The 15,424-nt window shown below is 34.0% G+C and overlaps 1 protein-coding gene across 1 annotated transcript in view; it reads left to right on the forward strand.

Annotated features, from left to right (window-relative positions):
* Positions 1 to 5,877: 5,877 nt before the first annotated feature.
* puc (dual specificity phosphatase puckered) overlaps positions 5,878 to 15,424 on the forward strand; it is a 31,803-nt gene continuing 22,256 nt past the window's right edge. The window contains exons 1-2 of the mRNA XM_073961314.1: positions 5,878 to 7,113; positions 13,446 to 13,562. Of these exons, the coding sequence (XP_073817415.1) occupies positions 7,050 to 7,113; positions 13,446 to 13,562 (181 nt within the window). The 5' untranslated portion in view covers positions 5,878 to 7,049. The remainder of the gene's footprint in view (positions 7,114 to 13,445; positions 13,563 to 15,424) is intronic.

Genomic DNA, 15,424 nt, shown 5'->3' on the forward strand with positions numbered 1-15,424 from the left:
GTATGTAGTACGACATTACTTGTAGAGTAGTTTTACGTGGTTGAAAATATTTATTTTAATGGACTTGAAATCGGGTGGTACCGCTATAAGGGGGCTATACCAAAACCTGGACCTATGTTCACAATTTTTGGTGGGGAAATGTCTGTATCATTGGAACTGCCAAATGACAGCTAATTCAGGCAAAAATGAAGATAAAATTCTCAAAATACCTGTAATCGGGTGGTACCGCTATATGGGGGCTGTAGGAAAAAATGGACCCATATTGGATTTGGTTTCATATTTATGTATTGTCATCTAAATCTGAAAAGTGTGCAAAGTTTCAGTTCGATTGGTCAACTGCAACTGTGTTAAAAATGAGTTACCAGATTTGAACTAAACGGACACCAAAGCAAGTTAAATAAAACACTGTAAAAATGAGTTTTTTCAGGGATATGCTCAACGCGCCGTATGTGCAGCGGCCTTTAACCTTTCAAATTCAACCCCCATGTCAAGAGTAGTATGACATGAAAAACAACGGGTGACTTCCGAATCGTCCCAGCAACGCGCCGTATGTGCTGCGGCCTTAACAGAAAATACCAGAGATGGGAGTCAGAAATTACAAATGATGTTACCTTTATTCTTCTACCATGAAATGACACAAAACTTTACTCAAACCTTGGATGTGTTTCCGTCTTTAGTGGCCAAATGCATTCGGTCTTGTGGGTGTCGCTTCACGAGTCAAAAACAACAACCACATGAAATATATATATAAGTGATGCCAAGTTTGTTATTAAAGTTTTCATGTGGTTGTTGTAACGCCGGTCCGTAGTGAGTCGGGTCGCGCGATAAAAACAGTAACCACATGAAAATTTTTTGAGTGATGCCAAGTTTGTTCATAAAGTTTCCATGTGGTTGTTGTAACGCGGCACTCAACGGACCGTATGTATTTGGCCCTTATGTGCAGAGGTCTATACGGTTCTTTGTGTGTCGCGTTACAACAACCACATAAAACTTTTTGTCGTTTGTCTCCCAGCAGCCATGTTTGTTTTTTGACATTGCTGCCAGAACTACTATATTTCCGTTTCTTTACTTTTGTGCAAAACTTGTTACGTGAGAGCAATTTTCACAGTTTTCTGAGAGAAGAGAAAACTTCTCTCTTTTGCTACTTTTACTATTAAAAAAGTAAAGGAACAAAGCTAATATAAATATCTCTTTCATTCATTTAAAGCGGGGTACACACGATCAGTTTTGACTGTCGATTTTTCGGAAATATCGATAAATGTCAAACTTCCACACTGGCAAGCAACCGATTATTTGAGCAAAACTGATCGTGTGTACCCCACTTTAAATGAATGAAAGAGGTATTTATATTAGCTTTGTTCCTTTACTTTTTTAATAGTAAAAGTAGCAAGAGAAGTTCTCTCTTCTCTCAGAAAACTGTGAAAATTGCTCTCACGTAACAAGTTTTGCACAAAAGTAAAGAAACGGAAATATAGTAGGTCTGGCAGCAATGTCAAAAAACAAACATGGCTGTTTAAAAAAATAACAAACAAAATAAATGTCACTGTTTTTTATTTCACTGGTTTAAATTATTATTATTTTATTTATTTTTGTTTTGCTTTGACAAAGCGCTTAGTTTTCTTTTCCTTTTGCCTTAATTGTCAAATAAATGTCAAATCAGCAGTTTGTCGAGCAGAAAGTAGTAAAAGAGAAAGCCATTTCGGCTCTCCCTCTCTCTCGCATCTCACTCTCTTAAAACGTGATTCCAGTTTTACTACTTTTTGGGGTTAAGGGACGCTTTCCAAGTTAAAAATGGTAAAACTTGAAGAAACTTTAACGTAAAGTAACAAAGCTATTATTGCTGGAAAAGCAATGATAAGCTGTGTTCCAGAACTAAAAAGTTTTTACAATTTTTACGACTTTTACACATTTTTCTCCAAAAACCGTTCCCGTACACAAAAAAGTTGTAAAATATTCACTTCTCTTTAAACAAAAATGGCGCTGAATGACGCTCTCTTTAAAAACTTTTTACACGACAAATTTGGGCGAGTAAAAAAATAGTAACATGGTTGCCGGCGTCTGATTGGCTGATACACCGACTTTGAATTTGTTTCAGTTTTTTTGACGTATTTTCCATTCTTCCGTTCCCGAACTATTTCAAAAAACTTGTGTGTGACAACAAATTTTTTGCAGTTGTCTCTTTTACGAGTTTTACTATTAAAAAGTACGGGAACGAAGCTATAGTTGTGTTCCTTTACTTACCCTGCGTTTACACAATACAGGACAGTTGAGTTCATGTATTGATTGTCAAAACCCCAAAACTTGCCTGTGTGACGTAGGCGTCCAGACAACTGCAAAAACAGTTGTAAAATTATGAATGAAAATCATCGATTTGTTTTCGTTCTCCATTCACATATTTTGTTTTTATACATTTTCTTTTGTTTTCAGCACATTTAAATTATCATCTCACTTCTTTTTCACAAAAATGTCAAAAATTTGTTAACCGGACTGTCTGTGAAAAAATGATGGACAGCTGGAAGCCAGCCGACAAATGTATGTATGTGTTAGTAAATCAGAGTTGTATTTGAAGACAAACTGTTTGGTGTAAACGCCTAGTTACCTGCGGTTACCATTTTTAACCTGCAAAGCGTTCCTTATCCCCAAAAAGTGGTAAAAGTGGAAGCAATTTTTAAGAGAGTGAGAAGGAGCAAAAATGCCTTTCTCTCTACCACAGGCTACCAGCAAAATTTATACAGGTAAAAAATTGTAGAATGGATTTTTCGACACTTGTTTAAGGGGTGTTTACACTATCTATGAATGTCATATGAGATGTCAAATTTGCTACCTGTGAATGCTGTACACATAAGGTCTGTTCGTTTACTCAACAATTTGTACAAATTTGTAGAAGTCCAGTAACTTCTTGTAAACGACTAAAGGCCTGCGTACATAAGCTGCTCTGCCTGATTGCCTTGCTTTCCTGCTTCATTTTTGACATAATAAAAATAAAAGAATAAAGAAGGCCGAGGAAATTTCAAACTGGGTTGCCCTTTTCTTTTTTATTCTTTTATCAGAAGTAAGCAAGGTAAGCAGGCAAGGCAGCTTATGTACGCAGGCCTTAAGGTCTTTTACTGTAAAGTAATCGAACAACTTCCAGTAACAATTCGTAAAAATTTTGAGTAAACGAACACACATATAAGCTGTGTTCAAGAACTAAAAAGTTTTTAAAATTTTTACGACTTTTACATATTTTACTCGAAAAATCGTTCCCGTACACAAAAAAGTTGTAGAATGTTCACTTCTCTTTAAACAAAAATGGCGCTGAATGACGCTCTCTTTAAAAACTTTTTACTCGACCGGCGTCTGATTGGCTGGTACTCCGACTTTGACATTTGTTCCAGCTTTTTTGACATTTTTTTTCATTTCTGCGTTCCAGAACTTTTTGAAAAAAATTTTGTGTGACATCAATTTTTTCTCTTTCTCTCTTTTAGGAGTTTTACTTTAAAAAAGTACGGGAACAAAGCTATAGTGTGACCACTATGTCCATGTTTACACGTTCATACTGGAATGACAATTCCCAGCAAAAAGTTTGCATCCGCGGATGCAGTTGAATCACTACAAGTGTACAATACAAGTGCCGTTGGAGTATATCTTTTTCTATGAATTCACTTATGAATTTTATAAGGGAGCGCGCAGCTAGGATGCACTCGATTTTGCTTCCACAGCACACAGCTAGAATGCACTCCCTTTTCGATCTAAATCAGAGCTTTTGATGTAGTGTTCAGCTTTCGACATGGACTCCAACTGCACTTCACTCCATTAACAATTTTCGTCTCGTGAATTACAGCAAAAATGTTCGCAACTTCAGTTTTTATTTCTTTATTTTATAACAAACGGAAAGTATACCTATATCCAAAGGAGTCAGGCAAGGGTGTATACTGTCTCCATTGCTTTTCAATATTTATTCAGAACAAATATTTCACGAATCGATCAATAGATTGCGAAATGGCATCCATATAGGCAGTACGGTTTTAAACAACATTAGATATGCTGATGACACAACTCTAATGGCACATAACATATCCCAACTTCAGCACCTTGTGGATACACTCTCAACTTGCAGTGAAAAATATGGCTTAAAAAAATTAATATCCAGAAGACAAAATTTATGATTATAAGCAAAAAAGAAGAACACAATAACGCCATATTAAAAATACACAATTCAAACATACAGAGAGTTAAGACTTTTAAATATCTTGGAGCTACAATTACCGAACAATGGGACTCCTCGAAGGAAATAAGATGCCGAATAGAGTTGGCGAGAGATGCATTTCTGAAATACAAGCGAGTTTTTACCAGCCATGACGTCAATCTTGAAACGAAGACTCGATTTGTCAAAGCATATGTGTGGTCAGTCCTACTGTACGCAATGGAGGTGTGGACAGTGAAATCTGCCGATATTAAAAAGTTAGAAGCCTTTGAAATATGGATATATCGGCGAATATTAAAAATTCCTTGGACTGCTCATGTTTCAAATGCTGAAGTATTGAGGAAAATGCATTGCGAAAGAGAACTCATCACAGCCATAAAGAGAAGAAAAACTGCTTATTTGGGACATATTATGAGGAATCAAAAATATAAATTATTACAAAATATAACCCGCATAAAGATTGAAGGAAACCCCATTAGAGGAAGGAAAGAGTTAACATGGCTTGATAACATCACGGAATGGACTGGTATTCGAGATGTCACAAATCTATTAAGCATGGCGAGAGACAGAGAGGGATTTGCAGATTTGATAAATAATGTATGAAAACAAATAATGTATATATGATAATTGTAATTAAATTGTATTGGTCGCTAATATTCGGAAAACGAATGTGCAAATAAAGAAGAAGAAGAAGATAACAAACTCTCCGAAATGTATACACTCTTGTTGTTTTTTGAAGAAATGTGTAGGGATCAACCAACTGTTTTTTTCTGTAGGGATCTCTACAGCACTGCTTATAAAATGTATGTAACGGAGTGCATTTTTCATAACTCTGTTATGTGTACTTTACACGATATGTTTTTTTCATATGAGTTGTCACTTTGCATATATATTATGTATGGGAGAAGTGACAACTCATATGTAAAAAACATACCGTGTAAAGTACCCATTAGACTACATCGAAAGATGTTGTGAAACTGTAACTCCAATTGCACTACTTCCAAAATTTTTTGCTGGGCTACAATTTCGAATGGCCACATAATATAAATCACGCAACAAACACAATTTATTTTATTAAAAACTATAATCGCACTCACATTTTCGTTTCCTTTACCTACTTTCTTCATATTTTGGTAAAATTGTTTTCTTCCAACAATTTATTTCTCAACTACATACGAAAATACATAGCCGAATAGAGCGCTCCCTAAACGAAAAATTTACATATGAGTTGCCACATAATTTTGATAGATGAAAATTTTCATTGTGGTCACACTAAAGGCCTGCGTACATAAGCTGCTCTGCCTGATTGCCTTGCTTTCCTGCTTCATTTTTGACATAATAAAAATAAAAGAATAAAGAAGGCCGAGGAAATTTCGAACTGGGTTGCCCTTTTCTTTTTTATTCTTTTATCAGAAGTAAGCAAGGTAAGCAGGCAAGGCAGCTTATGTACGCAGGCCTTAATTGGTCTGTTCCTTTACTTTTGAAAATGGTAAAACCGGCAAAAGTAGTAAAAGTTGTCAACGGCTCCCATATGAAATGTATGGTGTCTGAAGTAACGGAACGCTTTTCGAGTAAAAAGTGGCAAAACTTGAAGATTCTTGCACGTAAAGGAACAGAGCTTTTGGGTACAACATTTACAGGTTGCAAATTTGACATCTCACATGACATTGATAGATAGTGTAAACACCCCTTAAACGAACACACCTAATATTTGTCATATAAAAAATCGTAAGTAGGAAAACTGAAAGTCGACCACAAAAAGTCGACTTTTCTATTTTCTCCATAACCAAAAGTCGACTTCGATTATTAGAGCTTTCCAACCTAAAAGTCGAATGATCGAAAGACAACTTTGCTATCCCTGGTTATCCATTCAGTTTGCACAATCTGAAAAAATAAAGAGGCAGCAGACATCAATTCACTGCTCCGAGTTTCAACCTTTAATGAATTGAGAGCGTAAAGAACAGAATTCGCAAGACGTCGTGAACCGGACGGAATAAAAAATCAACCATCTTAAACACGAACGAATTGTTTATAATAAAACTAATAGAAACTCTGTTCAACTATTTTAAACATTGAGTGAGAATAATACAATAATAATATTACCAATTAATAACAACAAAGTGCCTTCTGTTAAATAATAATTAATTTTATTCAAGAAACAACAAGTGACAGAAAATAATAAAACAGAAAGAGACATTCAACTAAAAAGAAACTCAAAACTGACCAAAAAAGTTGGCCACGCATTTTATATAAAACAAACTATCCCCGCGCTTATTTACATTCATTGACAGCAGGAAGTGCGTTTCGTTGTCGTAAAGCCTATCGGTAAAGAAAACGACGAAATATTTTTGTACGCGTGTCCAACAAGTTAGTGGATAATTTTCAATAAAAACAAGGATTTTTAAAAAGAAAACAACAACTTGAAGAAGTAAGTTTTGAAACTTCTTAACCCACACTACCTCCTCCCACCACCCAGCAACCCCCCTTTTGTGTGTGTCTATTTGAATTACTGGTGATAATCGTAAAGAAAAACAAAAATTGTTTCATTTAAATCGAGCTTGATTGACTCAAGTGATTTCTTTGGCCGTTTTTTACTGAACTTACGTAGTCGTGTTGTACCTACCTACATACATACATACGTAGATTAAAAAAGAAGAAAAAACAAAAAACACGGTCGTTTGTATACGTGAGTGAGTGTGTTTGTTGTGTGTTTATATGTGTGATTCAACAACGCAACGAAAATAAAGCAAACAACAACAGCAACCCAGAAAGAGACGACCCAAACCAGGGAGAGAACCCCGCAGCAGTGTGAGCGAGAAGGTGCTAGTGTGAGTCATAGCACACAATATTTTTTTGAAGTGAAATGAAAATGCGGATAAAAAGAGAATCACCGTGCCTATTGCTAAGATTTATGCCAATCACTAAAGGTAAGTTTTTGCGCTTTTATTTTCTGTTGATTTAAATAATTTCAAACAATTCGTTGTTGTTTGGTGTTGTGGTCTTACAGAGCGAGGAAAGAAAAAAACGCTACTCTGTGTGTGCTAAAAATTTGTGTTATTATAACCAGTATTGTGTTTAAGATTGATATTTTTATTACGTATGCAATATCTTCACCCACCGACCAACCGCCCGCCACCTTGGTTGTTAGTCTGATTGGTTGGCTTTTCGAAAAAAACGACGTAACGAAAGTAAAACGTAAGCTTTTTTCCATTACGCTTGTTTGCTAATTTGTTTGTTATTTGAATGACTGACTGACAACGTTAGCAAAAAATGTCAGTTTATAAATTATGCATAATGCAAATTTATTAATCATCCTTCTCAAAAAGTCATTTTAAGATTACCCACCGCGCCGCACACACCCCCTTAACTGTCGGCGGCACTCTTTAACCACTCAAATGATTGTTGCTTTAAATTTAATTATTGTATAATTTAATCGCTGCTGATACATTCATCATTCTTGCACACACCACTCATTTGTACTTACCCACTTCTACCTTCTCCTATTTATTACAAATTAGTCATTGCGGAATGAATTCCTAAGAGTACCCCGTCATTCATGGCATAAATTTAAAATAAAAAATTCCTATGTTTTTGATCATACAGGTGATCGTAATACCAAACCACTAACAGCACCGCAGCCCAGCTAGCAACAACAACATCATCACCACGAGCAACCATCACGGTTCATTTGCAAACTCCGCATTAATATTACTCACAATTTATTTTAGAATCCACATTGTTTATTGTTGTTGCTTCACTCTTTCTCATAAAGAATATATTAATATAACAAACAAATATTAACAGCAACAAAAACATTCATCTTCACGATGCTGATGTTGTGCTGTATGTATGAGGTAATTTACACGAGGAAACAATGTTTCCTCTAAAACGTGTGTTCCGTTTTGATTCGCATTCGTAATTGCATTTTCAGGGTTGCGCTGTTTAACAAGCGTACCTTTTGAACGGTAGACGTACGTTTTTACATAAAGTTACCAAAAATGATTGTCTACCTATTGTACATGAATATTCAAAAAACAATTCTTTGGAAAACTACAAAAACAGGTAAAAAGAAAGGGTTAATAATATAAATAACCATTCATGAACAATTCCGTAAAAAGTATGACACATGAGGGTAAAAAATACCTGTATTACCTGTCGTAAATTGTTAAAAAATGGGTATCAATTCATGAAGTAGTGAAATACCTTACTATAACAATTACAAGAAACATTTTTTTACAACACAAAATAAATAAATTATTATGAAATTATTATTTATTTCTTGCACATATCCATCCAAAAGTGCCTTTTGTACGTTTTTGTACAATCATATATACATTTGTTCCCAACACTGACCAATTTTGCGAATGAGAATCAAAACGGAACACACGTTTTAGAGGAAACAAGGAAACATTGTTTCCTCGTGTAAATTACCTCTATTTTTGTTATTATTGTTGATGATGATGATGATGTTGTACAATGTACATAAATCTTCTGTGAGTGTGGTTGTGTGTTTGTGTTTACTCATTTATAAGAAGAAAATTGTAAACATTTCATTTTGTTGTGAGTCATTCCCTCTGTATGTACGACGTTCGTTATTGTCGTCAATGAGTGTCTTCTTCTTTCTTGTTATTATTGTTGCTTTTGTCTCGTCGTCGCATTTTTTACTTGTTTTTTGCATTGGATTCCTTTCCTCCCATCCGCATCCATCTCCATCCACTATAGACAGACAAACAGACAACAACACGAAGAGCAACAATCAATACAAAAAGGAAAAAAAAAACAAACAGCCAGCCAGCACACAATCAAGGAAGGAGACTTGAAAAACTTGTGCGCGCCAATCATGCTTTCTTTAAGTAGGCAACACTGTTAAAACGCTTTGAAACGACCTTTCGAGTACGAGTTCGAGTTTAGCTGATGTCGTTATTTTTTCCATTGTTGTTGTTATTGTTGCTACTTTTGTAACTGGTATTTGGCACTAACAAAATAAACAACAAGAAAAACATAACACAACAACCAGCATCGTACAAGACGTACAAGAAATCAACCAACCAGTCAAACAGTAACAAGTCAAGTATTTAAAGTGGTCTTTTATTTTTTGTTTTTTTTTTTTCTTATTGTATACATTCAATATTGCAGTCGTCATTTTACACACAAACACCCAGTGCTACGTACTTACATGCATACAACAAGTCTTCTCAAGTCTCTGTTTGTACTTGCTTTGGTTTTGTTTCCTAAAAAACCAGTTGGAAAAATGTTCGTACTTGACATTGCCGTCAGAGTCAGTCTCTCACCACACACAATAGAAATAACGAACGAACATATGACATGTACATAATAATAACTGCTATTGATGCACTACTTTCTTCGTAATGTCTTTCGGACTCTTTGCCTCTTTCTCTCGTAACTATTGTTTGGAGGAGACAGTTTAGGAAGTTAAAGTTTTTTCTAATAAGATGAATTATTTATTTCAATTGGATTTAGTGCAACAGTAGGTGTGTACCATAACTTTGCCAGCAATATTATTCAGTCGGTTCCAACAACCTCTCTCAGTGAATTTTACTCATTCAAGCAAGAAAAATTGCCGAATGTTATCGAAAATGTTGTAAAAACTTGCAAGAAAGTCAGCTGTTTCCGAAAATGTATGCAAATTGGTATTGGTTCTTTTGATATTTTAAACCAAATGGAACAAAAACATCAATTTTAAAATTGCATTTGACTTATTTAAAGCAGTAATCCTAACCACAACGCTATAAAATCTAAAAAAATGTGAAAATTTCTTGGTCAAAAATGTTAACATTTCAAGTTGTTTACATTGAACAGCTGATTAAAAGTCAGCTGGCCGCACTTGCAAATTTTTACGGTACAAATTTTCCCAGCAAAAATTTGCAAGTTCTCAGTCACAGAACTCTCCAAAAATCTCTCCAAACTCGCTCTCTTTTGCTGGATAATTTTGTTATCGAACAGCATTCAGTAAAAATTCTACGAATTTGTACAAATTTTTGGGTTATCGTACACACCTTATACCTATATGGAACTCATCTACAAAAAATTATGGCTGTATGTCATCTGTGGGCTGAGCTATGGATCCCTAAATTATTACGAATATAGACGAACGAACAAAAATAAGTTACAAAAACAGGGGGTTAAACATAACAACTGTTATTGATACACTATTTTCCTCCACAAGTCCCGGTCCAAACTAGAGGGAATCTCATTAAAAAATGTCATGAAGTTAGGCGTTCTTAGATCGAATTCCTCACTACAGTAATTTCATGATTTTACTCTACTATGTCCCTCTCCATTCTACCGTGAATTTTATTAAAAAAATTAATGAAATGGAACAAATTGAATACTCTACCAGCTGGCGGAAAAAATCTGAATTTTTTAAATTGTAAGTTTTTTCTAAGTAGCCGGCCTTCGGCCGGGGATTTAAGACTTTTTCCTTTGGACAGGAGCCAATTTAACGAACGGGAACAAACATTTTTTTAGTCCCAATTTACATTAGGCGAGTTTACTTGCGGCAATTGTCAGTTTGTTGGTGAGAGAGGGTGTTGAGAGGCAAAGGGTTACCATATGCCTCACCTCTCTCTCCATCAAACTGACAATTGCCGCAAGTAAACTCTTCTAATGTAAATTGGGACTAATTTAATTTTTTTTCTTACTTTAACAAGGGAATTTTCGGAACTTCAGAGGTCCATATCTCGGGAAGTATGGAGGTCCCCCAAAAAAACTTTATATCTTTGTAATCAGGACGTAAAGATCTACCTGTGTTAAACATTTCAGATTTATCCGCTAGCTGGTAGAGTATTCAATTTATGCCCACGAAATTATGCATTTCAGTTCATTTACCATCGTCGTTTGTCACACACGTGAACGAACATATGACATATAACAGCTGTTTCTGTCCGAGTGAAATTGAGAGAGTTTACAAAGTTGAGATTTTCCTTCCTTATAAGAAATTATTTAATCCTATCGTATGCTGTAAAATCTTAACTAATAGTGAGTTTACATTGTCCTAGATTTAATAAATCCATTAATCCACATAAGTGAGATTAATAGTACGTTTACATATAACTGGATTTTATTAATCCAGTAGGTTTCAACTGTCAATTCCTTTGCGTATACTTCAAATAAATCCTCATTAAGAAGGTTAACCCTCAAAAGGCTATAATATAAACATGGCCGTAAATCATTTAACATTTATTATTTCTGAACATTCATTAGGATCTAGCTGTACCGAAAGTCATTTAAATTGTTTTATAAATATAAATAATAAAAATCTCATATAATTTCTCTTATATGCTGTTTATATTAGAGCTTTTTGCAGGGTTAACCTTCTTTATAAGGACTTGTTTGAAATATAAGCAATGGAATTGACATTTAAAACCCAGTCGGTTTGTTAAATCCGGTTATATATAAACGGGGTATTAAAGAGAAGCCAGGGCTGGAAAATTACAATTTATAGAAACTCTTAAAAATTTTGGTATTTATTGAAAAAATTTGAAAACTGATAGATTCTTACAGTATTTTCTACAAGTATAAAGGATCAATGATCACAGGTTTTGATCAGAAGTACATCTTCGAATGCTATAATTGTTAATATAACGTAATGAACCTGTTGCTGAAACCACGTTTAACCTGTAATGAGCTCTTATTTGGGCATATAAAGTGCACGCAGTTTATAGACCCAATTTAAAAATTGGTAGATTCTGCCGTTTCTGTAGGGTTCAAACATATAAACGATCAAAGATCACTTGTTTGAAGCAGAAGTACTGCTACGAACTGTTAATATAAGATAATGGAACTGCTGCCGACACCTCTTTTAACCTGCAATGAGTTTTTATAGTGCGTTTATATATGAACGGATTTAACAAACCCACTCGGTTTCAAATGTCATTTCCATTGCCTATACGTCTCAGACGTATTCTCAGACGCACACTGCAAAATTGAACCCTGATTAAATTTATTTCATTTTTATTCTAAATCAATACATAGTTCAATTACAGTTGTTAAATAACTTTGTGTAACATAGATAGGTAGCTAATTTTGAATTAAATACAACTCCATTCCTAATACTTCAACAGATTAAATATAATTTAACAGTATAAAAAATAAAATTGAATGAATGGTTATCAAATTCATTACTATAAATTAATTTCCATTTCCAATGGGTTATTCATTTATATATTTTTGCAAAATGCAACTACTCACAACTGTATGTACCCAATTTATAAAACATTCTTAGTACCGCTTTCTTTACACCTTATTTATGTTGTTCGGGGATCAAGAATTTCCAAAATTCTTGATGTAACTCTTTTTTTTTTTTTTGCTTCATCTTAATATTCTACAATACAGAATATTCTAAATTATCGTATCATATCTAAAACAAAAATATTAACTGTTGAGAATTATATCAGGCCTATGCACTATCTCTCCCTCCTCGCCCTAGAGAATTTTTTTTGCGTTGTTAATTTTTTTCTTCTAACGTCCAACACCAACACCTTATCAGTTCTGCTTCGCTACTATTCTTCTATCAATGTTAGAGATAACTTTTAAAAGTGTATTTTTATGTTATAAACTTTTCAGTACAAAGTCATTAGCTTATTCATCAAAAAGGTTACGGCATTTCAACTGTCAAAATAAATATTAAACAAATTTTATGAATAAAATACTTTACTTTATGAAAAAAAATAAAAGAATTGTTTTGAGAACACAATTTTAATTCGATTAGTAATCTATCAAAAGATATAGTTCTAGAAATTAAAGCGAAATGTTGTAAAAATGAAGGCTAGAAATTAAAATTTAATAATTTTGCGCCTTAAATTACTAACTTATTCATCGCAAGTCTTTAATAACCATTGTATTAACATTCGCAAAACAAAACTAACAATCTCTTATATGCCCGCCAATTTTTCCTATTGGGCATGTTGCCACCAATGTTTTCAAGTAATGTATATAAAGTTTATTACTACTTCTTTGCCCACCATATTTCCTCAAAATAAAAACACAAAACAAAAAACCAATTCAACAAGTTGCAAATTTTTCTATGGCATGGAACTTGGATAACATGTTTTTTGTTGTTTTCTTTTCTGTGTTTCCTTGACGTTATCATAGAATATTGTAAATATAGAATTTATATCACATAAACATATATACCGTTACACATGCCTCATGGTCTAGTTTTATTTATTTCAATATTTTTTTGCGTAGTTTTGTATAAAATGTTTAACAATTCTTTCTTCTCCTGCTTTATTTTTAGAATACGGTAATAAAAGACCGAAAGATAACCTGGATACTCTTTGCGGCGAAGAAGAAACAAACTCCTCGTCTAGTCGGCCATCGCTGACGAGGAGTTGTAGTAGTCCAGCAGTATATGGTAAGTTCAACACAGCAGTATTTTAAATAATGACAATCTTGAAATTTTGTTTGAGAAAATTATAGGGAAAAGAGTCAATGAAACGTTAAGCAAAAAATTGGAAAAAAATAAGTTGAAGCTGTTTAAAAAAATATTGTCAATATGTTTAAAGGCGAAGGCACATCAGCGACGGCTCAAGTCATGTCTGGTAAAGGAATAAAGACCTGCTTACATAAGCTGCCTCGCCTGGTTGCCCTGCTTTTCTGCTTCATTTCTGACATAATAAAAATAAAAGAATAAAGAAGGCCGAGCAAATTTCGAACTGGATTTTATTCTGGATTTTTTTCTTTTTTATTCATTTATCAGAAGCAAGCAAGGTAAGCAGGCGAGGCAGCTTATGTACCCAGGCCTTGACAATCTAACCAGCCATATTTGCACTAGATTATCCTTTGTCTTTTATTCTTATACAAGAAATGACTTAAGCAAGACTGCCTTTGTGTTTTCAATTCTTTTTGCAATTAATCTTTTATTCTTTTCCTAAATTAAGCTATAGAAAATAATATCTCGCGGATCTCAAAAGCGATGGGTCGTATGATAGCCAATCTTTAGCTAGTATCATTAATAGTTAGAAAGACAGCGGTATGTGATCACATTCCAACCTCGATTTTTCGTTCTTGATTAATGATCTAAGCCAAATACTTTCTCTTATACTGATTTTATGGGCTTGCAAAAAATTAATTTTAGCAAGAAATTTAACAGGTTTTCTTAAGGCATCGGGTACATAAGTGGCTGGCTTTCTTGCTTATAGCTCATTTAGACTATCCATAAATCCTCGACTGGATTTCATAAATCCAGTACAAATCTCATTGCATTTAGAAATACATTTTGGAGGATTTAAGTGGCAGTCAGCTGATTTTTGTTCAAAGCACAATTACCAAGGTAGATGCATCAGCCCATCTGATCGAATTTGAAACGTCAAAAGAATTTTTTGTAAATTGAATTCGTCTCAAAAAAACATACATACGTCAAATTACAAAATCCACCCAATACGAGGATTTATTTGTGTATGGGAAATCTGGTAGAAGTCATATCTAAATAGGCTATTACATTATTTCTGGCAGAAAAATAAAAGGAAAAGGTCAACTTAGTTCAAATTTGGGTCGGCCGTTTTTTTTTTATTATTTATCAGAAATGACTTAAGCAAGAATGTCATGCTTCTTATGTAACGAGGCCTTTAAATGTTTGATAAAAGTTCCTCAGGCTATGAATGAGGCTTTACTGATTAAATACTACCACGAAATATTGGACAGGATAAAAATTTGAAAATTTGTTGTAGGTAAAAGAACTCGTCTGCATGTTATCTAGGGTTCAACCATATAAACGATCAAATATCACTTGAATAAAGTGTGTGTGAAGTTCATCCATTTGTATTGATAATTGTAAGGTCAAGGGGACCCTCCAAGAGAGTTTTAAGCCAATTTCAGAACATTTTTTAAATTGCCTGCTTAGCTTAGTAGATATTTGAAAGGCCTATCGTCTGCACAAAACCATAGGATCAGCTTGTTATATAGGGTTCAGCCATATAAACGATATAAAGATCACTTGAAGAAAGAGACTCGAAAATAAATTTAATCCATTTTCCGAACACCTTTTAATTCAGCAGATTAGATTAACAGATATTTGAAAGACCTATCGTCTGCACAAAACCAGATGATCTGCTTGTTATCTAGGGTTCAACCATATAAACGATCGAAGACCACTTGAATAAAGTGCTTAAAGTTCATTCATTGTTATATATTGATAACTATAAGGTCAATGAGAGACTTGAAGAGGATTTTAAGCCAACTTCAGAACTCCTTCCAATTTACCAGATTAGCTTAACT

This window comes from Musca autumnalis, unplaced genomic scaffold, assembly GCF_047663935.1.
Source record: "Musca autumnalis isolate F117 unplaced genomic scaffold, ASM4766393v1 scaffold_1, whole genome shotgun sequence".
In the NCBI taxonomy this organism is placed as follows: Eukaryota; Metazoa; Arthropoda; class Insecta; order Diptera; family Muscidae; genus Musca; species Musca autumnalis.